This window comes from Mercenaria mercenaria, chromosome 1 (assembly GCF_021730395.1).
Source record: "Mercenaria mercenaria strain notata chromosome 1, MADL_Memer_1, whole genome shotgun sequence".
NCBI lineage: Eukaryota > Metazoa > Mollusca > Bivalvia > Venerida > Veneridae > Mercenaria > Mercenaria mercenaria.
Genome location: NC_069361.1, coordinates 77,885,841 through 77,910,386, shown reverse-complemented (window position 1 = coordinate 77,910,386; position 24,546 = coordinate 77,885,841). Strand labels below are relative to the sequence as shown.

The 24,546-nt window shown below is 35.6% G+C and overlaps 2 protein-coding genes across 2 annotated transcripts in view; one reads left to right on the top strand and one right to left on the bottom strand.

The window, feature by feature from the left end:
* Window positions 1-3,569: 3,569 nt before the first annotated feature.
* LOC128547350 (KICSTOR complex protein kaptin-like) lies at window positions 3,570-11,569 on the bottom strand. The gene is made up of 6 exons (XM_053519869.1): window positions 11,353-11,569; window positions 8,167-8,249; window positions 7,590-7,674; window positions 5,988-6,042; window positions 5,609-5,684; window positions 3,570-3,647 (listed from the first exon to the last, which is right to left on the bottom strand). Exons 1-6 carry the CDS (start codon window positions 11,567-11,569, stop codon window positions 3,570-3,572), a joined length of 594 nt encoding a protein of 197 aa, XP_053375844.1.
* A 345-nt stretch (window positions 11,570-11,914) lies between these two features.
* Window positions 11,915-24,546, top strand: part of LOC123533161 (ribosomal oxygenase 1-like) — a 44,382-nt gene continuing 31,750 nt past the window's right edge. Inside the window, 4 exon segments of the mRNA XM_053551684.1 lie at window positions 11,915-11,994; window positions 17,726-17,825; window positions 19,008-19,124; window positions 20,789-20,939. Coding sequence (XP_053407659.1) covers window positions 17,784-17,825; window positions 19,008-19,124; window positions 20,789-20,939 — 310 coding nt within the window. The 5' untranslated portion in view covers window positions 11,915-11,994; window positions 17,726-17,783.

Genomic DNA, 24,546 nt, shown 5'->3' with positions numbered 1-24,546 from the left:
AGATATAAGTATAGCCTTGGCTCTTCAAGTTATAAGTTTTCCAAAACATTACAACATCCAATAAAAGGGTTTTTAATAAATAAAAAGAATGTGATAACGAATGTTTTAGATGGTGTCATTTAGTTAAAAATTCCTTTTAAAAAAAATCCTAAAAAATATTTAAAAATATAAAAAACATATAAACGATCTTGTTTATCGGAATTAAATTCTGTTACTTTAAATAAAATCCCTAAAAAAGAAGTTTTAAATAAAATATCATTTAATATATTTGGTTATGAAGAAAATAGATTTACCCATTGTACATATAAAAATATCTTCGAGAACACTGTGAATGTTGCTAATTACTAATGATAAAATAATGTTTAAAAAAATGATAAAAAAAATGTTTTAAAAAATGAGTGCTGTAAACCCTCAAGAACTGTAGTCAACAATGTTTTGGGTAAAGACTTTTAAAAGTTAATGAATAACAAAAAAAAATACAAAACAAAAAACATTTTTGTAAAAGTTGCTTACAACATTTTTTCTCAAGAAAGAATTTAAATGAACTATTCCAAATTGTTTGTATTAAGGGGACCAAAAAGGTAAAAATGCCAAAAAAGGGGGAAATAAAGTACAAATTTAAAAAAATTTCTAAAGGTAGCAGTACCTTTTTTAATTTATGCTGATTTTTAATCATAACTAAAAAAGTTTTAAAAGCTTACCATCAAAGAATTCATTTTTGAACCTACAAAATCATATAGATTGTGGTTCGGTTAAAGTGTTTTTTGTTAGCGTAAAAAATATAAACCCCCCCGATTTTAGGGGGCTAAAGCAGTTTAAAGTTTATTGAAAAAAAAGCGGAAAAGGAATATTGAAAGAAATTTTTAAAGAACTTTTTCAAAGACAGAATGTTAAAAATGAATCAAACCAATTTAAAAAACAAAAATTTTTGTCTATTGTGAAAAGAATATAAGAAGATTCAATCAAAAATAAGGATCATTGTCTTTTAACAGGAAAATTCGAGGAAGTGCTCACTCAGAATGTATATTAATTTTTAAAACCAACACATAAAATTCCGTTATTTTTATAATTTAAAAGGTTATGACGGTCATTTTATTATGCAACAAATAGGGAAAATTTTAAAAAAAGAAATTTAAATTTTTTCCCAAAAAATATGGAAAGATATATGGCATTTTTTTTTTCTGACTTGGCTTTTTTGATTCATTCCAATTTATGCTCAACATTGGAAAATTTTGTAAAAATATTCCGAATTTAAATATTTATTCAAGAATTTGATTTTGAAAACATTAATTTTTAAAAACAAAAAGGGGTTTATCCATTGATTACATGGATTTATTTAAAAAAATTTAAAGAAACAGAATTACCTTCTAAAGAAGAGTTTTATTAAATTTTTAAAAGAAACACACATATTGCAACGAATTGAAAATGCTAAAAAATTTGGAATAAATTTAAAAATTAAAAAAATGGGAGAATATCAGATCTATTTTAAAAAAATGATGTATTTCTTTTGCGATGTTTTGAAAAAATTTTTGAAATTAGTTTAGAGTACACAAATTTTGATCCTTGTCATTTTTTAGTGCCGGGTTTTTGTTGGGTTTTCAATGTTAAAATGATGGAATTTAAATTAGATTTTAAAAATGTTTTTTGTATGTATCTTTTTTTGAAAAGGGGTGAGAGGGGAAAAAGTTATATTTTTAAAAGAAAGTAAAGCAAAAAAAAATTATGAAGGATTAAATTCAAAAGAAAAAAAGCAAATACATTATGTACCCCGACGCCCAAAAACCTTTTCGGTTGGGTATGGTCAACCTTTTCCCCTGGAAATTTTAAATTTAATCCCAAAAACAATTAAAAAATAATTGCAAAAAGGTTTAAAAAATCTTTTTAGTTGAATGTGATTGAAATCAAAAAAATTTCAAAAACCCCAATTTATTACTTTGCTCCGAAAAAAAATTAAAAAAACCGATCAATGGGTTTTTTATTATAGTAAAAATATTAAAACAGAATTTGAAAAAGGAAAAAGAAAGTAAAGAATTGGTTCCAACTTTAATGAAAAAAAAAATTATGTGTTTATTTTAAAAAATTTTAACTATTAACAATTAGGGTTTTAAAAAAACAAAAATACATAAAATTTAACTTTTGAGAAAATCCGGTTTTAAAAAAATATATTGATTTTAATATCAAAAAAGACTAAAGCAAAAAATTCATTTGCAAAGGACTTTTTTAAGTTAATGAACAATTCTGTATTCGGTAAGACGATGGAGAATTTAGCAAGGGGTTAAAATTAAATTAATCATGTGAAATTTTTTTTTAAAATCATGCCAAACCCCATTTGTTGTTCAAGAGTTTAACTCTAACCTTTTTGGTTTCATGAATAAAGAAAGTTTTTTATTAAAAAAACCTTGTTATGTTGGAATGTGATCTAGATTTTTCAAAATATTTAATGTAGTTTTTTTAAATTACATTAAAGAAAAGTCGGGGTAATTTTAAATTATTGTTTAGACACTGATTCATTTGTTAGAAAAAAACTAAAATTTTGAGGTTTTTATATTCAGAATTGAGCAAATTATTTCTTAATTGTTTGAAATAGCCTGAATCATTTTCCTTTCAAGTGGGCTGAAAGTGTGAATTTATCAAGAAATAAAATCACTGTGTCTATGTCATGGAGTAAAATTTTTGTTACATAGCAGTGTGCCAAAAATGAATATTACACAAGATAGGTATCTATTTTAGTGGATGTCATGTTAGAATTGATATTATATATCCCAAACTTAAGAGTGACTTTATCATAGAATAAAATCATTGTCATTCAATTGCATACCATAATATCACTTGGACTGTGCTCTCATGACAATTTCTACATAATTAGAACTCAAAATAATTTAGGTCATAAAGCAACTTTTCAAGCTTGAGCTTAGCTGGTAAAGACCCCAGGTGCCCCTGCAGGTATTATGTCAGACATATGCAGGCACCTGGCTAGAACCACTGACCTTCCATAATCTAGTTAGATGGTTTCCTCAAATGATGAATTCTACATAGCAAGCAAGGTTTCGATCAAACCCACATCAGTTATTATTTTACTAGATTTATATAGCGCCCTTATATAGCGCACATTCAAAGGTGCTTACATATAGCAAATGCAGCCGGACAGGGCACGAAATTCATCCTCTACTAGTACAGACACAGAGCTAGATAAAGCCCTCAGAAGAGGTAGATTAATCCTTTTTAGATAAGGCCTTCCTAGCTCTGTGAATAGACAGTCTGGTTCTTAAATGTACCCAGTGTATAGCACCGATACACGCGAAGCATCTTTCCTGGGAAGAACCAATACAGACCTCTTAGTTAGGTGAGTGACACTATGGAGCATCTGGAAATTTCCAGTGTCTGGACCGGGATTCAAACCCCGGACTTCTGAATTGACAGTCAAACCTGTTACCACTAGACCACCGCCCACCTATAAACCTGAGTAAGGGGCAGCTGATTTAAAGACAGCTTAACAACTCAGCCATGGAGACTTCCATTCTAGACTGACAAAACATAATCTTCAATAACAAAATAAATAATGGTTGTACTTACACAGAAGTGAAATTTTTGAATTCTGGAAAAAATTCTTCACAGTCTTCTTCTTTAAAACTATGCTGGTAGCTTACCTGGAAAAAAAATACAAGAAAAATTCAAACTGTAGTTATCATTTTTACAAACCTGAAGGGCTGAATGGAACCTATAACTTCTTTACTTAACTCAATCTATAGAAGAGTTATGGTTCTTGGCCTCCTTACTCGCTAACAGATGATAATAAAATCTATAGTTGCAATTCAATAAAAGTTCTTTTCTACTTCTTAAGCCCAATCATGATACAAAGTTTGAAGGTGCTGGTTCAACCATTTCCCAACTTACCAGGCTGAAGCCATTTTCAACATTCAGGCCTCTTAGACGTTGACCTTTGACCTACTCATCCCAAACAATAGGTCATCTACTTTGTAAGATAAATCATGCAACCAAATTCTAAGGTTTTTGGTCAAGTGGTTCTCATGTTATTGGGCAGAAACTGTTGTCAAGGTTCAGGTCCCTGTGACCTTTGACCTACTGACCCCAAAATTATACGGCTGATCTACTTCATAAGCCCAATTTTCCTACCAAATTTGAAGGCAATGCATCTAGTGGTTCTCCTGTTATCAGGGGCAGAAACCATTATCAAGGTCCAGATCCCTTTGACCTTGACCTTTGACCTGCTGATCCAAAAAACAATAGAGGTCAACTTCTTCATAAGCCAAATCGTGCTACTAAGTTTGAAGGTGCTGTGTCAAGGGAGTCTAAAGTTATTGGGCAGGAACTGTTTTCAAGGTTTGGACCCCTGTAACCTTGACTTTTGACCAATATGAAATTATTTGGTAGAGAGTCACCCAAGAAAAAATGTTGAAAAGCTGTGTGCTCAGGAGAGCTAAAAAGTCATATGAGCTAAAAACTAAAGATTTGAACAGACTCTCTCAACTGAATAGATCAATAAAACAAGAGCTGCCAATAAGACAGCCAATGCTTGACTATTCCAACTGTTGCCCCAGAAGCAGGACTATTATCCTAAATGATAAAATATCTATAGAGTTTCAATCCAGTATCTGCATTACTTTTGGAGAGCGTAACTTGCATGCAAAACTTCAACCAGACGTGTTCAATTTCAAAAGTGGACATAATGCTATGACCTAGTTTTATAAACCCGAAGAAACGTGTGAGGATTCAATTCAATATTTGCATTAGTTTTTGAGATAGTAACTAGCATGCAAAACTTTAACCAGGACTTTCTAAGTCCAAAAGGGAGTAAAATTTGGCCAAATTAAATGTCAGAGTTATGGGACTTGATGCTATCACCTAGTTTTATAAACCCGAAAAAAAAAAGTGAAGTTTCAAGTCAATATTTGCATTAATTTTTAAAATAGTAAGTTGCATGATAAACTTTAACCAGTCCAAACGGTGCATAATTTGACCAAAATAAGTCAGAGATATTGGACTTAATATTGTGAGGTTGGTTAATGACCTAGAAAAAAAATTTCAAAGCTGTATGCCTTTAAGTAATAGCTGTGCGTACTTGCATGCAAAACTTTAACCAGGATTTTCTAAGTCCAAATGGGGGTATAGTTTGGCCAAAATGCATGTCAGAGTTATGGAACTTGACGCTATCTCCTAGTTTTATAACCCCTAAACAGATGTGAAGTTTCAATTCAATATCTGCATTAGTTTTGGGGACAGTAACTTGCATGCAAAACTTTAACCTGGATTTTCTAAGTCCAAATGAGGGCATAATTTGGCCAAAATACATGTCAAGAGTTATGGGACTTGACCCAGTGAAATTAATAATTGACCTAGAAAAAGAAAAAATAAGTTTCAAAGCCATCTGCCTTTAAATGATAGCTATACGTACTTGCATGCAGAACTTTAACCAAGGTTACCAAGGACCCTGACGCCAACGCCTGGGTGAGTAGAATAGCTCAGACTGTTCTTTGAATAGTACAGCTAACAACAGGAAGGTACAATGAAATCAGCATCCATCGTGTACTGCTGTTTGTTTTCAATAATCAGCAAATGGCATAACTAGATCACATTTTAGTTAACATACCTCTCTATACAGGTGTACTTTGCTGTCACTTCCACTCAATAAAAACACCGTCTCTGTGTTATTGCCTTCAATCAACCTAAAATCAAGACTTCAATGTGATCAATAACATTCTTTCCTATAACTTACAGCAACACAGCAGATAGCATTCAAGAAGTAAAGTTTCTCTTCATTCTGAAAGGTTAAGAAGTAATGTTATTTTTCACTTTGTAAAGGTGTATGTATTCACATATTTCAAGAAGTAATGTTATTTTTCACTTTGTAAAGGTGTATTCACATATTTCAAGAAGTAATGTCACTCCTTAAGTAAATATAACATCATCCAAAATATTGCTTTTTTCTTATATTTTCTGCAAAAAATCTCGTTGTATTTCAAACTTACTCTGTATGTGTTAAATGGTATGGCATGAAATTTAACTCCAAACTCTGACAGCCCTCTGAAACAAAGATGACAATAATAAGTTACCAAAATTTACAACTAGATGCCTGTCCCCACTTGCTGTTGCTGTACTGCATATGTTACTTGTTGACAATGCAAATCTAATTGAACTTTCATACAACCTTTAGGTGCAAATGCCAGTAGTGTAGGGGTGGTGGTGGAGGTAGGGTTGGGGGGGGGGGGGGGTAAGTTAACACTACAAAACATCAAGAAACATAAGATAAAGATAAAGGAACTAAAATAGTATAAAGAAGTTCTTTTTCCTTGTTTTGGCAACTTCACATGCTCAACTACATTCCTATTAAGTTTATTTTGTAGTTCAAACACTTTTTGAATTATGTGCTACACAAACTTTTAGGCCCTTTATGCATACTTTTGTCTAAGTCAAGGGCCATCACTCTGGTCTTACTGAGTGAAATCCCTGACAAAACCCAAAAACCACAAGTTTTTATGCAGAAAAAATCCTATGATGTTTTTAGATACACAAAACACACATATGTTCAGATTGACAGACAGACCTATAACACTTTTAAATCTAAGAGTCCCCCAAGGAATTGAGGGTAATGGTAGGCAGAAGTTTTAAACTATCTAGGGACTGTCTTTAGTAAAATAATCAAAATATGCAACATCAGGCATGTAATCATAAAAGCATTCACAATTACTAAGCAGTATCAATGTCACTGTGGGTTTCTTTCCAGTCTCCAGTTGTTAAACAGTTTTTTTACTATTAATTTACTGATTCTTTAACTCGGTTTGTGTGAAATTCAGTAAGCCTTGTAGAAGTTACAAGTTCTGTCCAACTTTACAATGGATCGGTCATCAATAATGTAAAGGACCATGTCATGAACTTAGATACAAGTTTGAATAAAAAGTTTTGACTAACTTTCATCAATCTTAAAATGTCAATCAATTATTCAATCAGTTACACAATGTTCAACTGGCATCACCAGTTTACTGACAAATTTTCAAGTAAATGAAATGGCAAATACCCCAGTCCAGCGTCCTTTTCCATACATTAGTGTTATCCCGTCACTGCCATGTGCTCATATAGATTTTGTTCCTGAGCTATAAATATGCTAAGATATTGTTTTGTTGGGTTTAACATCACACCGACACAAATATAGGTCATGCTTTGATGGTGGAGGAAGACCCCAGATGCCCCTCCGTGCATTATTTCATCACAAGCGGACACCTGGGTAGAACCACCGACCTTCCGTAAGCCAGCTGGATGGCTTCCTGGCATGAAGAATTCAGCACCCTGAGTGAGGCTCGAACCCAAAACAGTGAGGGGGCAAGTGATTTGAAGCCAGCGACCTTAACCACTCAGCCACAGAGGCCCCGCTAAGATATTGTAAAGAGTATGTTATAATCTTCTGCAAATTACGTACAGATTCCACCGTTAAAAATGACAATAAATCATCACAACTGTCGTCACTTCTGTAAATCATCATTACTGGTTGAACATGGTGCGTTAGCTTTGCAGTGTTAAGACTTAGCTTCCAATAATTATGGCATATAATAATCCAATCGAACAAAACAACTTACGAGCTACACTTTCTAGGTTGAATTCTTCTCCTGACTGTGCAGCGTAATATGTATGTAGAAACTGCTTACTCTCATTCTCTTCAAGCTGAAAACATATCTTTTTAAACTTTTGCATACAACATTTGAGATCTGTTGAAACACAAAACTGCAAAACCACTAACACTTGAAACTGTTATATCTTAAATATTAGAGATTTCCAAGGTGCACCTCTAAGTCAAGAGTATTATTTCTGGCATGGGCTATCGCCTAACCTCCTGCAGTCCAGAATGATGGTTTTGTAACATGGGAGAACTTGTTAGTATGGTTTGAACCTACAGTGGTTAGAGGCAATTGATTCGAAGCCTAAATGTTAACACAGATGCCTCTCTCTGTTTTGTACCTATCTACATGTAAGCTTGCGAAAAATATCATTTAATCCTTGAATAATCACACTCTGCATTAACAAGTTTAATTTTGGTCCACTTACAGTCATCATCATCAGCTCAAATGCCCACCAAGTTTAAGTTCTTTGTGTTAAAAGAAGAAATTCTGGATTTAATCATAGTGCTGAAAGTAGAATTTTAGTGTTTCCATTTACCTTCCAGAAAGTGATTCCTATAGTTAAACCATTGCCATGGCGACATTTATTTGTAGCATCTACAGATACAATCTCAGATTCCCCTGAAACAACATAGAAAAATTTTGTTACAGTGATTCATGTCAACTGTTTTTATTTTTCTAGAAGTATCTAGGAATTCAGGTAAATGCATACCGTAATTTGGACTTTTTTACCAAATACTGCTGCTTTAGGGGACATTGATTGCTTCAAGCCTCCGCAACTTTTATCACGCTTTTAAGATTGTCTTGAAACGGTAGCAATACCTGTCATGATGTTGTCACTGAAAAAAGTGCATCAAAAACAGAAATTTATATGCTGACATAGTCATTGCACTAAATAATGATGATGCCATGATGTCATCATCACAGTCACTTTCCTTAGATTTTAAGAGTGATGGTACTATTGTTCTGCGAACGTTTGTTACACAGTTTGCAAAACTAAGCCATCTCACGTGAACTCGCAACACCTAGACCTTTGCAGCTTCTAAAACATCCTGCCACGTCGCAAGTGCTCAAGCCTTTTACTTGATCAAATGAAATAAGTATGCAGTGTATGCAATATACTTTTAAAGTATCACGCTTTTTCATGGACTTTGCAGCATCAAGGCTAGAGAGTGCTTATCTGTGCGCTATGCAGTGCATATCTAACATAATTATATGGACTATCAGATTTCAATTTAAATGCAACACCATTGGGTGGACGGATAGCTCAGTGGTTTGCACACTGGCCTTCCAATCCTCAGGTCGGGGGTTCGATCCCCGGCAGCTATTCGGGAATTTTCAGAAACGCTTTTCAGTGTTTCCCACCCAACTAGAGGTGTACTGGGCAGGAACCCAGGCAATCCTTGCGTGTATCAGTGCTATACACTGGTCACGTTAAAGAACCAGGCTGTCTATTCGCCTGTATCTGATTTCTGATCTCTCTGTCGTGGGGGCTTTGTCTCACTCTGTCCCTCTGGTCAGATCGCTCTGTGTCTGTACTAGTAGAGGATGAATTATGCGCCCTGTGTGGTTGCATTTGAACTATGTAAAGCGCCTTTGAACGTGAAATTGATCATGAAAAGGGCGCTATATAAATCTGGTATAATAATAGTAATTGTTTGCCAACCATCACAGCAGCTCAGTCAGAACTGGACTCCATTATCTTTGTCACATCTCTTTCAGGCACTCTGAGATAGCTAACAAAATAGTTATAAACAACACTGGAATCTGCAGCCACAAGTTTATCTTATGTCAAGTAGCTTGTCTGCAAAATTCCATCTTGCATATAATTAATAATGCCACAGACTCAACTTTTACTTTAAAATATACTTTAACCATTATTCAATATGATCTGAAGACAAGTTATACACACAAGTTTTAAATAGGTACTGCTGTCTGCAACATTTTGTCCCACCATTGTGGTTGAGACCTGATCAAGGTACTTTTTATGGTACGTTTTTCATGAATTTAGTTGAAAATGTCTATATTTATAATTCAACTAAATTCATATCAGGGTTCTCGCCAGGCTATTATCACCTGTCGCGTGCGACATGCCTTCAGACTTTGAGTTGTATATTCGACATCCCTTATTTCCCCCGTCATCCCTTAATTGCCGAAGCGACATGTCATAAAATCATCCCAATAAACACCCCGATTAATCCGATAGTGTATTCGAAAAGCTTCCACGTGCTACCCGATAGTTTAGGTAAAGCGATGCGAGTTATGATAACCGATAAACCAATGACAGCTTCCTATATGTGGAACGTGTGACGTAAATTTCATCGTAGCTCCGCCTTTAAATCCTTTGACAGGGGGCATCTTGTGATGTGTACATGAAAGTGACTGTTTTCGCAAGTTTTAAGATTATACATGTCATTAGATATAATGACAGATGATTCAACAATTATCGTCAGAATGTTTTTCGCAATCAAGGAAAGACAATGTAAGGAATTAAGTCAAAAATTGTGCAACACGGTAAAATGCTTTTGAACAATTATCGCCGTAATATTAATGTTTTTCACATGTATGAAATGTGTTTTCTCGGGCGGAATATCGAAAAGACAATGCAAATTTCTGTCGTCACTTTCAAAATAGAACTTGTAGAGAAAAGTTTGAAATATCCTTCGTGCATTATTTCAACACGAACGGACACTTTGGTAGAACCACCGATCTTCCGTAAGCCAGCTGGATGGCTACCTCACATGAAGAATTCAACGCCCCGAGTGAGGCTCGAACCCACATCGATGAGGGGCAAGTGATTTGAAGCCACCGACCTTAACCACTCGGCCACGGAGGTCCCGGTCACAATTTCAGAATCCCTCCCAGCCACGCCAAATGGCCATTGGTCCAAAATGGAAACCAGCGTTTCCCTGGATGACAGTCTCAGATTGTGTTGTTTTACATGTATGTACAACAAACAGTTGACATTTTCAAAAACTTAAAATAGATAAGTTTTCAGCAAATAAACTCTGCAGAAATTATAGAAGACATAAACTTTAAAATACAAATAGATCTGTGTGCAGTGCTAAAATTGTGTTGTTTTATGTACAATAAATAGTAAATGAACATTTTTAGCAACTTAAAATTGATGAACTTTTAATTGTCATTCAGCAAATAACTCCATAGGATTTTTATCACCTAATATCTTTTCTTGTTGTACATGTAAATGATGCTTATTAATCACTGAAAATACCACTATGTTTTTCACTCTGAAATGCACCAGAATGCACCAAAAAGAGTTGTAGTAACACAAAATTTTCTGGGGTGACCCCCCATACCCCAACCATGCCTCCGAAAGCCATTACATGAAGATGATTGAAACGTTAGAGGTTTAAATTTTTTACAACAGAAATTCTTGATAAATATGTTGTGTTCTTATGTTTTTTATTTACTATTTATGATTTAAAACAACAGGTAAGCAGTTAGGGCTAAAGAAAAATCGTGACTACTGATAAATCGTAATTTCAATTGACCACAGTTTCCACCACAGTTTTGATTGTTTCTGGTTGAGACCTCTAGGTAGACAACGTAAAATATCAATATGTGCGCAAGTGATAAAACCAGTAACTTTACACGACTGTGTACTGTGATTTATTCTCCATTATTTTGGTCCTTTGAAGTTTTGACGTTAGATTGCCCCGTCACAAATATAAAAACAATCTAAACGTCAAATTATTCTGACTACCTGGTATGTATGTAAACTGCACTTCTTTCGTCGATGGTGTCAGTTTGTCAAATATTCTCTGGTAATCAATAGTGAAAAACTTTCCAACTAAAGAGGCAACAAGTAGCTTGTTTGTACCATTAATATTGTTCATAATTTTTGTACACCCATATATTGAGGTCTGGGATGGCAAACTGCAGAAATGGGCATCTGTCCACTTCCATGATCGCTGTTCCATAATGCGGGGATGTTTATAACCTACAGCATTAGTACATACAACTGTCACGATGAGTTCTTGAAAATGTAAGGCAAAATTAATGTTTTAAACACTAAAACTCTCAATCTGTTTAATTGACATTTCCCGCAATATTGGATGTGACAATCCTACCTTTTTAATAGAAGAGCATCAAACGTACTCTGTAAATTTCGACCATTTAAGAACATTACTTGATATATTGTGTAAACTTTCGGTAAACACTGAAATAATATTTTTATTTTTGAAATAAAACTACTTAAAACAGATTGTGGTTGTTTAATCATAATTTATTTCGTCATTCTTTGACATATAAAAAAAAGACAAGGGCGAACATATATGCGTACGAATAGTTGGAAAATGCGACCGATTTCATGTGACTGAATTTACACGTTTTGTTCTCTAGTTTGGTACTTGAATGTCTATTTAATAAGAATATAAATCCATTATTGACAAATGTTGTTTTTTAACCATTCCTGAATGTGTCTAATTTCTTTTACTGTGAATAAATTTTGGACAATAAATTGTAATATGTTTTCGCGGTAGAACAATAATGAATGTTCAATACAAATACAATGAATCTATGAATTTGCCTTTCTGACAGTTAGTTTATGTTTGGTTTATGAATAAACTTTTGAATGCTTATAAATTTTGAATAAGTCAGAGCCTCATTGTACTGTTCTTAGAGCCAATAAAATTTGGATTCCTGAGAGGACTTTCCAGTCAAAAATGTGCACCACGTACTGCACAAACTTCAAAATAGATAACCTCTATGTCGAGGGTTGGGGGCAATACTGCCTTAACTCCTTCTTTAAATAGGAGTTACAGCACTATTGCGCTCGACCCTCGATATATCTTTGGTAGGTGTGGTTATTGTCCAAATAATATAGGACGTTTCGTGACAGCGTGATAACTTTTGACCGTCGCTGTAACGTCCAAACTTATTCTGCATATTTCCGGAAGGTCTTTTCACCCCAAGACACACAAAGACACCCCAAAACACCCCAAGACACCTAGAATATTAATTTATTTGTTTCATTTATTAAAAAAATATATTTTAAAGACATGCTAATACAGTTAAGATAACCTTCAGATTATATTTGTTCAAGGAAATGCATCTAAGAGCATCAGCTGAAACAAACTTGTTATTAATGTGAAGGGAGGTAAAGCGAACGTTACTATGTAAATTACATATTAATTTATTTCCCTTTGATATAGTCGCTGCAGATCCCGGACGCCCTTACAGTTAAAAACATTTTTATTTTTTACTCAAATTAACTAACATATTTTAGAAACACAATAATTTCTGAATGAAAGGGAAATAACTGGATCTCCTTTAGGCTTTAATTATCATAGTTAAGCTTTTTTGATTGTTCCCCTTGAATTATTATGTTCTGAACTTTATTTTTTATGACTCAGAATAAAAAGAAAATTATCACCTAAAACATTAAAATTTGTGATTATTTTTACTTTCTAATACTAAACAATATATAGGGTAATTATTGTTTTTTTAGGTGTCTCGGGGTGAAAAGACCCTCCCGCATATTTCTGTTTCAGAAATCCCCAATGAAATCCGTTCAGAACCTTTCTGGTAAATGTACAAAGTATTTGTAATGAATACATTTCTGATAATGAATTTATGTTGACATTAAAGCATAAACTTGCCTCGCTGACATTTTATGAATCTATATTTTTATGCCCCCCTTCAAAGAAGGAGGGGTATATTGTTTTGCAGATGTCGGTCGGTCGGTCGGTATGTAGACCAATCCGTTTCCGGATGATAACTAAAGTCAGTCAGGAACGCTTGGGCCTAGGATAATGAGAGATTGGTCATAACCAGCAGATGACCCCTATTGATTTTGAGATCAGTAGGTCAAAGGTCAAGGTCACAGTGACCTAGAACAGTTAAATGATGATAACTCAAGAATGCTTAAGCCTAGGATCATGAAAATTGACACGAAGGTTCGTCATGACCAGCAGATGACCCCTACTGATTTTGAGATCAATAGGTCTAAGGTCAAGGTCACAGTGACACGGAACAGTTAAACGGTGTCCGGATGATAACTCAAGAATGCTTTGGCCTAGGATCATGAAAGTTGACAGGGAGATTGATCATGTCCAGCAGATGACCATATTGATTTTAAGGTCAGTAGGTCAGAGGTCAAAGTCACAGTGACCCTGAACAGGTAAACAGTTTCTGAATGGTAACTCAAGAACGCTTGGGCGTAGGATCATGAAAACTGATGGGGAGGTTGATCGTGACCAGCAGATAACCCGTATTGATTTTGAGGTCAAAGGTCAAGGTCACAGTGACCCAGAACAGTTATAAATATGGTTTTCGGATGATAACTTGAGAATGCTTGGGCCTAGGATAATGAAACTTGATAGGGAGGTTGATCATGATCAGCAGATGACCCCTATTGATGTTGAGGTCAGTAGGTCTAAGGTCAAGGTCACAGTGACCCAGAACAATTAAACGGTTTCTGGATGATAACTCGAGAACGCTTGGGCCTAGGTCAGTAGGATCATGAAACTTAATAGGGAGGTTGATCATGACCAGCTGATGACCTCTATTTATTTTAAGGTCAATAGGTCAAAGGTCAAGGTCACATTTACCCAGAACAGTAGAACTTTTATATACAATGACCAAATAATTTCCATTCCTTGTGCAATTACTGAATGCATCAAGGGGGGCATTTCGTGTTCTAAGATCTCTTGTGTGTTTTGTTTCTGCGATTTAGTGTCATTGGCAGTCTGCTGTTTATTGAAACTGGTGTCAGGGTAGATATCTCCTCGCACCTGTCACATAGTATTTCCGAAGATTTAAGTCTTATTTAAAATTATGATTTAAATTCAACCCATTTAAAGTTTCTACATGAATATTGTACTGGAAATTTCTGAGTGTCTGCTCTTGAGTGTCTCCCACCTAACTAAGAGGCCTGTACTGGTTCTTCCCAAGAAAGACGGCTTCCTGTGTATCGGTGCTATACACCGAACACATTAAAGAACCAGACTGTCTATTTGCAAAGAGCTAGGCTAAGTTAGCCAGACAGGCCTGTATCTAAATCTGTTCTCTCTATCTGTTCTGTGGGCTTGATCTCACTCTGTCCCTCTGGTCAGATCGCTCTAAGTCTGTACTAGTAGAGGATGAATTTCGCGCCCTGTGTGGCTGCATTTGCTATATGTAAAGCGCCTTTGAACGTGTTTATCATGAAAAGGGCGCTACATAAATCTGGTATAATAATAAATAATAATAATGTTTAATTTATTAAAGCAAGTAAGTCTGACCAGTAATTATGACTTTTTTGGATTTTTTAATGTCTTCGTTTTCCTAACAGTAAAATGCAGATACAGGTAAGGCTTAGAGGGATGACAACTATAAAATATCAGATCATAATAGGCATCGCGATAAGCAAATAGAGTAAGGTTAGTGTGGTTACTCCCTTCATGTCCTTGGTTACCTGAGCCATTGCCCATGAAATCACTCTTTCAGACTTCAAAAGTAGTAACCTCTATATACTGTTGGTTTTATTTCTGGCCATATGCATTTCCAGTAAAGCATAAACTGCAGAATTGATTAATTAGCATATTATAGCACTTTTTATCAATAACTTGTACTTTATATTTAAGGTAAAACTGTTGACAGTTCAACCCATTTTTCATTAATTTCCAAAAAATTCCCAGACTACTGTTAAATGTTTCCAACAAGCTTAACCTTTAGTTTGCTGGTGGCAAGTGATTTTGCCTTTGCGACCTGTGCAGACCAAGACCAGCCTGCACATCCATGCAGGCTGATCATGGTCTGCAATGTTCCTTGTTCAGTCTGTGAATTTTCAGTGAACACCCCTTTGAATAGTAAGTGGTACTGCCAAGACTGAATGATGGACCAGTCCATTTTAGAAATTTAGCAGGCTTGATGACACACTAATTGGATTCTTTACTGCCAATGCTTTTACTCCAAAAACTGGTCATTTGGGATAATTAAAATCTCATTTCCACTGTTATCTTGGGTGTAGACCAGAAGAATGTAATCAAAAGAGAAAAATATCTGATTCAAATAAAATCAGATTAAACTGTAGGTGAAATGCCAGTCAAAATCATTTCATACTCATTATGATACAAAAATGTATTAGAGAATATAAATTTATGTCATTGAAATTTATATTGCATATGCATTTTAGTGTGATTGATAGTATTATTGTTGGAGGAAGAAGGGTAACAATACCTGATAATTCAAATACAAAATAATGTAGAATCATTGTTGTTTGCAGTATACAGGGCTCATGCTGTCGGTCGCCATTATCACCATTCATGATTATTTTATTAGCTCAACTATTTGAAGAATATGGAGAGCTATACTACTCACCCTGGCGTTGGCATTTTTATGAAATGGTAATATCCTGTATTCCAGCAAAGATATATACTTCAAACTTGGAACACTTCTTATTAGAATAGTCTCTACCTGTAGGCAAGAGTACATAACTCTGTCAAGTATTTTGGCTGAATTAATATGGCCCTTTTGGACTTGGAAATTGGTTCAGATTTCGTACAAGTCCATGTGACTTTGAACACTTGTTTATTATATTAGTCTCTACTTGTAGACAAGAATACATAACTCTGTCAAGTGTTTTGGCTGAATTATGGCCCTTTTTTCACTTGAAAATTGGTACAATTTTCATACAAGTACATGTTTTGTCAAACTTTGAACACTTGTTTATCATCATGATTTCCATCTGTAGGCAAGAGTACATGACTCTGTCAACTATTTGGCTTTGAAACTTTGAACACTTGCTTATCATCATGATCTGTAGGCCATAGTACATAACTCTGTCAACAATTTTGGCGGAGTTATGGCCCTTTTTAGACTTGGAAATTGGTACAGTTTTCGTACAAGTCAACGTTTTGTCAAAACTATTTTACTTTTGGCTTTGAAACTTTGAACTCTTGTTTATCATAATGATCTCCATCTGTTGGCAAGAGTACATAACTCTGTCAACTGTTTTGGCAGAATTATGGCCCTTTTTGGACTTGGACTTTGGACTAAATTTTTCATACCAGTCCATAGTTTGCCTAACCTGTTTGTCATAATGGCTTTTAAACTTGGACCACTTGTTTACCATCATTGTCTACATTTGTACATATGTAGTCAAGACTAGAGAAAAATTTTGTGTCCAACTTCTCCCACAGCCTTATTTGCTTCAAACTTTCACAGATGAACAAGCTTGATGTGCAGATGACCATAAAGGAAGAAAATTTTTCTGTGACTATTTTTACTACAGTTATGGCCCTTTGATAGTTTTAAGCTTGACTATTTAAAGAATAGGTAGAGGAGCTATTGGACTCACCCATGCGTCCGCATCCGCGTCCAGTCCACATTCGCGTCTGCGTCCCGATTTGGTTAAGTTTTTGTATGTAAGCTGGTATCTCAGTAACTACTTGTCGGAATGGATTGAAACTTCACACACTTATTTCTGTGATAAACTGACTTACATTGCACAGGTTCTTTAACTCTATTTTGTTTTTTTACAAAATTATGCCCCTTTTTCGACTTAGAAATTTTTGGTTAAGGTTTTATATGTAAACTTGTATCTCAGTACCTACTAATGGGAATAGATCGAAACTTCACACACTTGTTCACTGTGATGATCTGACATGCAGTGCATAGGTTCCATAACTTAACTTTGCATTTTACAACATTATGCCCCTTTTTTTAGACTTGGCTGTTTTTGGTTAAGTTTTTGTATGTAAGTTGGTCTCTCAGTACCCACTAATGGGAATGGATTGAAACTTCACACCATTGTCCATTGTCATTATGCCCATTTTTCGACATTAATATTCATTCAATTGACAAAACTGTTGAATAGTTGACCGTTGTTGTCCTCCGACAGCTCTTGTTTTTATATGGAATATAGAAAAAAATCTTGTGTTTCCAATTCTTCCCACACTATTAGCCTGATTTGCTTTACAAACGATTAAGCTTGATGTGCAGATTACTATAAAAGGAAGGATTTTTTTCTGTGAATATTTTTACTGCAGTTATTGCCCTTCGATAGTTTTTGCTATATAGAGGATTGCACAATATGTGGGGGCATCCGTGTCCTATGGTCACAATTTCTAGTTTGTATTTTATTTGCTTTTCAGTTGTAAATTGATAGAGGAGGTGCATTAGATTTTAGGAGGTCAAAGGAGATCACACACAATGAAGAAAGTGTCAGCATTCTCAGTATTTAAAGGGAAAAAGGTAGGTTTCTTAGATACTTATTATGTCTCCCACCACACAGTGGTGTGGGAGACATATTGATTTACTCCAGTCTGTGTGTGTGTCTGTCTGTGTGTCTGTCACAAAGCTTGTCCGCACTCTAATTCAAACATTTCTCATCCGATCTACACCAAATTTGAACAAAATGTGTTTGCCAATAAGTGCTCGGCCAAGTTCGATAACTAGCCAAATTGACCCAGGCACTTCAGAATTATGGCCCTTGAATTACCAAAAAAACACTTAGATTTTCTTGCGCATTTTTGCCCCCAAACCGGCGCCTATACTACTTTCAAAGGTAGTATAGGGGTCCTTTTGGTGTCAAAAATGCGCATGCACACATGCTCTAAGTAAACAGTATATAAAGACTGACTTACTATTTAGATGATTAGGCAGTTGTGGGAGACATGGGCTTTTTTAAAAAGCATCTCTAGTTTATTCTAGTTTTTAGCTTGACTATTCAAAGAATAGTCTAGCTATTCTACTCATGTTGACATCAGCGTCACACCTGTTTTTAGGGTTATAAAACTAGGGGATAGCATCAAGTCCCATAGCTCTGACATGCATTTTGGCCAAATTATGTCCCCTTTTTAACTTAAAACTTCTGGTTAAAGTTTTGCATGCAAGTTACTATCTCCAAAACTAACGCAGGTACTGGATTGAAACTCTATAGATATTTTAACATTTTGGGTAATATTTCTGCTTCTGGGACAACAATTCGAATAGACGAGCATTGGCTGTCTTACGGACAGCTCTTTTTTATTCTTTTTGTCATATTTACGCTTTCTTCAGTATCATGTATATGAGAAGCACATAGTAGTTATTCTACTATCATTCAGTTGAAGTGTTTAATTGATTAAATTTTAGATCCAGTTTCATAGTTTAGAAGAAATTACAAAGATTTGCATAAAGGCTACTTTTTCATGCTGTTCAAAGTTGCTTCAGTGTTTACCTGCCCCAACTCAGCATTTACCTGTCTCAGGCAGAATGGGGAGATTTTCACATTGAGCTCTGAGAATAAAGAATAACATCAAATTATAACTCAAAATAAATGAAACAGATTCTATATATGTTATTTATCAAAGTTACAATATAAAAAATTACAAATAGCACGATAGTTGCAGACATCAAAGTACACATGTAATGATGTATTATTCGTCATTTCAGGACAAAGGTGATACCCCAACTATTGAAAGAAACAGTAGCAAGAGGGGGTCAATTAAGAAAGCATCAAGCGAACCAGTTATCAATGGGGAGGATGATTCCAAGTCCAAAAAACTTCTGGTAAGTGGGTGCTTTTATTTAGAACAAAAAAAAAATATACCTGAAGTATAATTTGGTCATCTTAAATCATGAAGCTTGAGTTTCATGAGGAAAGGGGTGACCACTAGCTGTTGAAAAGAGGAGAAGAAATTAGGAAGTCATTTATAAGTACATGTATTGTGTTATGGTTGAGGATTAAAATATTCAATATTGTAGGGAGTTCAAAAATGAAAGAGACCCCCTTGATGAGTGGTTATGGTAACTTCTAATCATTGTCCCCTCCGACACCTCTCTAGGTTTGAGCCCTGCTCTGGTTATGTAAAAAAGCCATCCAGCAGGCTTATAGAAGGTTGGTGGTTGGTGCCAGCAGATCTCTGAAATATTGCCTGGCAGGACTCCTGGGGTCTTCCTCAACCAGTAAAGCTGGATAGGCTGCATGTTAGACTAGCTCCTAGACTATGATATATCTTTTTAATCCCCCGCCACAAATGGTGGGGGGTTATAGGAATGGTCTCTGTCCGTCCTTCCATCCTTCTGTCAATCAAATGATCACCTCGTCAAGACAATGTGCAGAACCCATGAGTCAGCCATGTCGGCTCAAGGTCAAGGTCAAGACTCAAGGTCAAAGGTTTGAGCCTACCATTTCATGTCCGCTCTGTATCTCTTAAACCTCTTGAAGGATAATAATGAAACTTGGATTAAATGATCACCTCATCAAGACGATGTGCAGAACTCATGAGCCAGCCATGTCGGCTCAAGGTCAAGGTCACAACTCAAGGTCAAAGGTTTGAGCCTACCATTTCGTGTCCACTGTATATCTCCTAAACCCCTTGAAGGATTTTCATCAAACTTGGGTCAAATGATCACCTCATCAAGAGGATGTGCAGAACCCATGAGTCAGCCATGCCGGCTCAAGGTCTAGGTCACAACTGAGGGTCAAAGGTTTGAGCCTTCCATTTTGTGTCCACTCTGTATCTCCTAAACCCCTTGAAGGATTTTCATCAAACTTTGGTTAAATGATCACCTCATCAAGAGCTCATAAGTCAGCCATGTTAACTCAAGGTCAAGGTCACAACTCAAGGTCAAAGGTTTTAGCTCTGTATCTCCTAAACCCCTTAAAGGATTTTCATGAAACTTGGGTCAAATGATCACCTCATCAAGACGTTGTGCAGAATTCATGAGTCAGCCATATCAGTTAAAGGTCAAGGTCACAACTAAAGGTCAAAGGTTTACCCTTTCACTATCCATAACAGTGGCGGGGGATTTAGCTGTCTTTCAGACTGCCTTGTTACATTTTATGATTGAATGTAGTGAACTGAGCCAGTCTATATCCTATGTCCAATATCATCATTCCTTTGTGAAAATCTCTAAAATAGACTGGCTTTTGTCTCTGTGAAATTGAATTCGGCAAAAAGGGTAAAAACGTAGAAATATATTTATTATCGGTCTAGTGGCTAGTCTAGCTGCATGTGACCTGAACTGTGTTGGCATGTTTTTGATTTTTACAAACCAGCTTAATGTTAAAGCTTCTTTTTTTTTAAAAACCAGTTATATTATTTAAAGGCAGATAATAAAATGACTGTAGCTTTATACCAAATCTTCAGAGGCTAGTCCTTTACGAGAAGCTTGAAAAAGTACTGTCACAGTGTTTGATCATGTTTTCCTGACTTTGGTTGGTATTTCAGAGGGCAATCAAAGGAGGTAGTTTTAGAAACACAGTAAGGGGCAACAAACATAGACCAGCAAACCTTGCTGATGGAACAGGAAACAGCCCTTTTGTAGCTGGAGATAGTTCAGAGGTGAAATTGACAGCTGTCAAGGGTAAAAATAAAAATGGTGAATATTAATAGAATTTTTTTTTACTTTTCTGATTTTGTTCTTGGGCTTTATTCCTGTTTTAGCATTTAAACAACTGACTTTACTAGAATGACTTGATACTAATGCAGATGTAACCTGTGACCATTCCTCATCTTCACACATCACCTGACCTCAGTTTGACCTTGACCTCATTTTGGACTTGGGTTGCTTTATATGGGCCATCTCTTGATTAACCAAATGGGACTGTTTCGTCTAGCATCAATACCCCTTACAAGAATGAATTGATACTAATACAGATGTAACCTGTGACCATTCCTCATCTTCAAACATCACCTGAACTCAGTTTGACCTTGACCTCGTTTTAGACTTAAGTGCAAAATCTATCGACAAGGATGCCACTGGGGGCATCAAGCGTTTATTGAACGCAGCTCCTTGTTTGTTTTGGATTTTTATATCCAACTTTGAGGGGGGCATATAGATTTGCTCTTGTCCGTCCGTCCTTCCGTCCGTCCGTCCTTCGAAAATGTTGTGTCGCGCGTAGCTCTGAAAGTATTTGACGTAGAGTCACAAAACTTTACAGCAATGTTGGTCAGCATGTGTAGTTGTGCACCTGGGGTTTTGCGTCCAGATTCATTCAGTCATGTAGAAGTTATGGCCCCTGACTTTGTAAAAATTGGTCATTTTTATGTTGTGTCGCGCCAAGCTCCAAAAGTATATGACCTAGACTCACAAAACTTTACAGGCATGTTGGTCAGCATGTGTAGTTGTGCACCTGGGGTTTCGCGTCCGGATTCATCCAGTCATGTAGGAGTTATGGTCCCTGACTTAGTAAAAAATGGGTCATTTTAATGTTGTGTCGCGCATAGCTCCAAAAGTATTTGACCTAGAGTCACCAAAGTTTACAGGAATGTTGGTCAGCATGTGCAGTTGTGCACCTGGGGTTTCGCGTCCGGATTCATCCAGTCATGTAGGAGTTATGGCCCCTGACTTAGTAAAAAATTGGTCATTTTAATGTTGTGTCGCGCATAGCTCCAAAAATATTTGACCTAGAATCACCAAAGTTTACAGGAATGTTGGTCAGCATATGCAGTTGTGCACCTGGGGTTTCGCGTCCGGATTCATTCAGTCGTATAGGAGTTATAGCCACTGACTTAGTTAAAAATGGGTCATTTTAATGTTGTGTCGTGCGTAGCTCCAAAAGTATTTGACCTAGAGTCACCAAAGTTAACAGGAATGTTGGTCAGCATGTGCAGTTGTGCACCTGGGGTTTCGCATCCGGATTAATTCAGTATTGTAGGAGTTCTGGCCCCTGACCTGGGAAAAAAATTGTCATTTTTTGGCCTCTGGCCTGGGAAAAAATTGTCATTTTAATGTCATGTAGTGGGGGCATCTGTGTCCCATGGACACATTTCTAGTTTTTTTTAAGTGGGACTTTTGGAAATTATTTTCGTATAAAAAAATGGATACAAATAAGAGGGTTATGCCTTTTGAACATCAGTAAGTTTATTTCTAACATCACTGATTATGTTTAAAGCATAAAAAGTGCAGTTTTGCAACTTTTTGTTAAAAAATTTGAAAAAAATAATTCTCCAAGGCCATAAAGAGATTTAGGGTCAGGCCAAACATTGAGCATAGGTCAGGATATGGAAACAATTTTTTTTTATGCCTTACTGGATATTTTCGGTAAAATTCATATCATTGTGTTATATCAACACCATCACCACCAACATCATCACAATAATCATCATATTTTTACATACATAAATATAAAACACAGTTTCCGGACTATAACTTAAGAATACTTTGGCTTAGGATCAAGAAACATTATAGGGATGTTGAACATGACCAGCAGATGACCACTATGGATTTTGAGGTCAGTAGGTCAAGATCACATTGACCCAGAACAGTAGAACTTGTTTTTGCCAGATAACTGGAGAATGCTTTGGTCTAAGATCACATTTGATACAGAGTTTACTTATGATTGGTCAATGACCCATAATTATTTGAGGTCAAACATCCATTGCAAAGTGACCAAATAATTTCTGTTCCTTGTGCAATTACTGAATGCATCAAGGGGGTAATTTCGTGTTCGACGAGCTCTTGTTTTATTATGCCTTAAAGTTTTTTAGCTCGACTATTCGAAGAATAGTCTAGCTATTCTACTCACGTCGGCGTCGGCGTCACACCTTGGTTAAGTTTTTGCATGCAAGTACATACAGCCATCAATTAAAGGCATATAGCTTTGAAACTTATTTTTTCTTTTTCTAGGTCAATTACCAACCTCGCTGGGTCAAGTCCCATAACTCTGACATGTATTTTGAGCAAATTATGCCCCCTTTTGGACTTAGAAAATTTTGGTTAAAGTTTTACATGCAAGTTACTATCTCCAAAACTAATGCAGATATTGATTTGAAACTTCACATGTGTCTTCGGGGTTATAAAACTAGTTGATAGCAGCAAGTCCCATAACTCTGACCTTCATTTTGGCCAAATTATGCCCCCTTTTGGACTTAGAAAATTTTAGTTAAAGTTTTACATGCAAGTTACTATCTCCAAAACTAATGCAGATATTGATTTGAAACTTCGCATGTGTCTTCGGGGTTATAAAACTAGTTGATAGCAGCAAGTCCCATAACTCTGACCTTCATTTTGGCCAAATTATGCCCCCTTTTGGACTTAGAAAATTTTGGTTAAAGATTTACATGCAAGTTACTATCTCCAAAACTAATGCAGATATTGATTTGAAACTTCACATGTGTCTTCGGGGTTATAAAACTAGTTGATAGCAGCAAGTCCAATAACTCTGACCTTCATTTTGGCCAAATTATGCCCCCTTTTGGACTTAGAAAATTCTGGTTAAAGTTTTGTGTGCAAGTACATACAGCTATTTCTAAAAGGCATATAGATTTGAAACTTATTTTTTCTTTTTCTAGATCAATTACCAACCTCACTGGGTCAAGTCCCATAACTCTGACATGTATTTTGGGCAAATTATGCCCCCTTTTAGACTTAGAAAATTTTGGTTAAAGTTTTACATGCAAGTTACTATCTCCAAAACTAATGCAGATATTGATTTGAAACTTCACATGTGTCTTCGGGGTTATAAAACTAGTTGATAGCAGCAAGTCCCATAACTCTGACTTTCATTTTTGCCAAATTATGCCCCCTTTTGGACTTAGCAAATTCTGGTTAAAGTTTTGCGTGCAAGTACATATAGCTATTACTAAAAGGCATATAGATTTGAAACTTATTTTTTCTTTTTCTAGAACAATTACTAACCTCACTGGATCAAGTCCCATAACTCTTACATGTATTTTGAGCAAATTATTCCCCTTTTTTGACTTAGAAAATCCTGGTTAAAGTTCTGCGTGCAAGTACATACAGCAATTACTAAAAGGCATATAAATTTGAAACTTATTTTTTCTTTTTCTAGATCAATTACCAACCTCACTGGGTCAAGTCCCATAACTCTGGCATGTATTTTGGGCAAATTATGCCCCCTTTTGGACTTTGAAAATTCTGGTTAAAGTTTTACATGCGAGTTTCTATCTCTAAAACTAATGCAGATATTGAATTGAAGCTTCACATGTGCCTTCGGGGTTATAAAACTAGTTGATAGCAGAAA

Bases quoted from the DNA above. Each gene is read 5' to 3' on its own strand.
- LOC128547350 (XM_053519869.1), bottom strand. From the start codon at position 11,569: ATGGAACAGCGATCATGGAAGTGGACAGATGCCCATTTCTGCAGTTTG. The intron at 7,675-8,166 runs GTAAATGGAAAC...ATATGTTTTCAG, and splicing joins TAGGAATCACTTTCTGGAAG to CTTGAAGAGAATGAGAGTAA. The intron at 3,648-5,608 runs GTATGTTAACTA...TTTTTTTTCCAG, and splicing joins AAGTACACCTGTATAGAGAG to GTAAGCTACCAGCATAGTTT.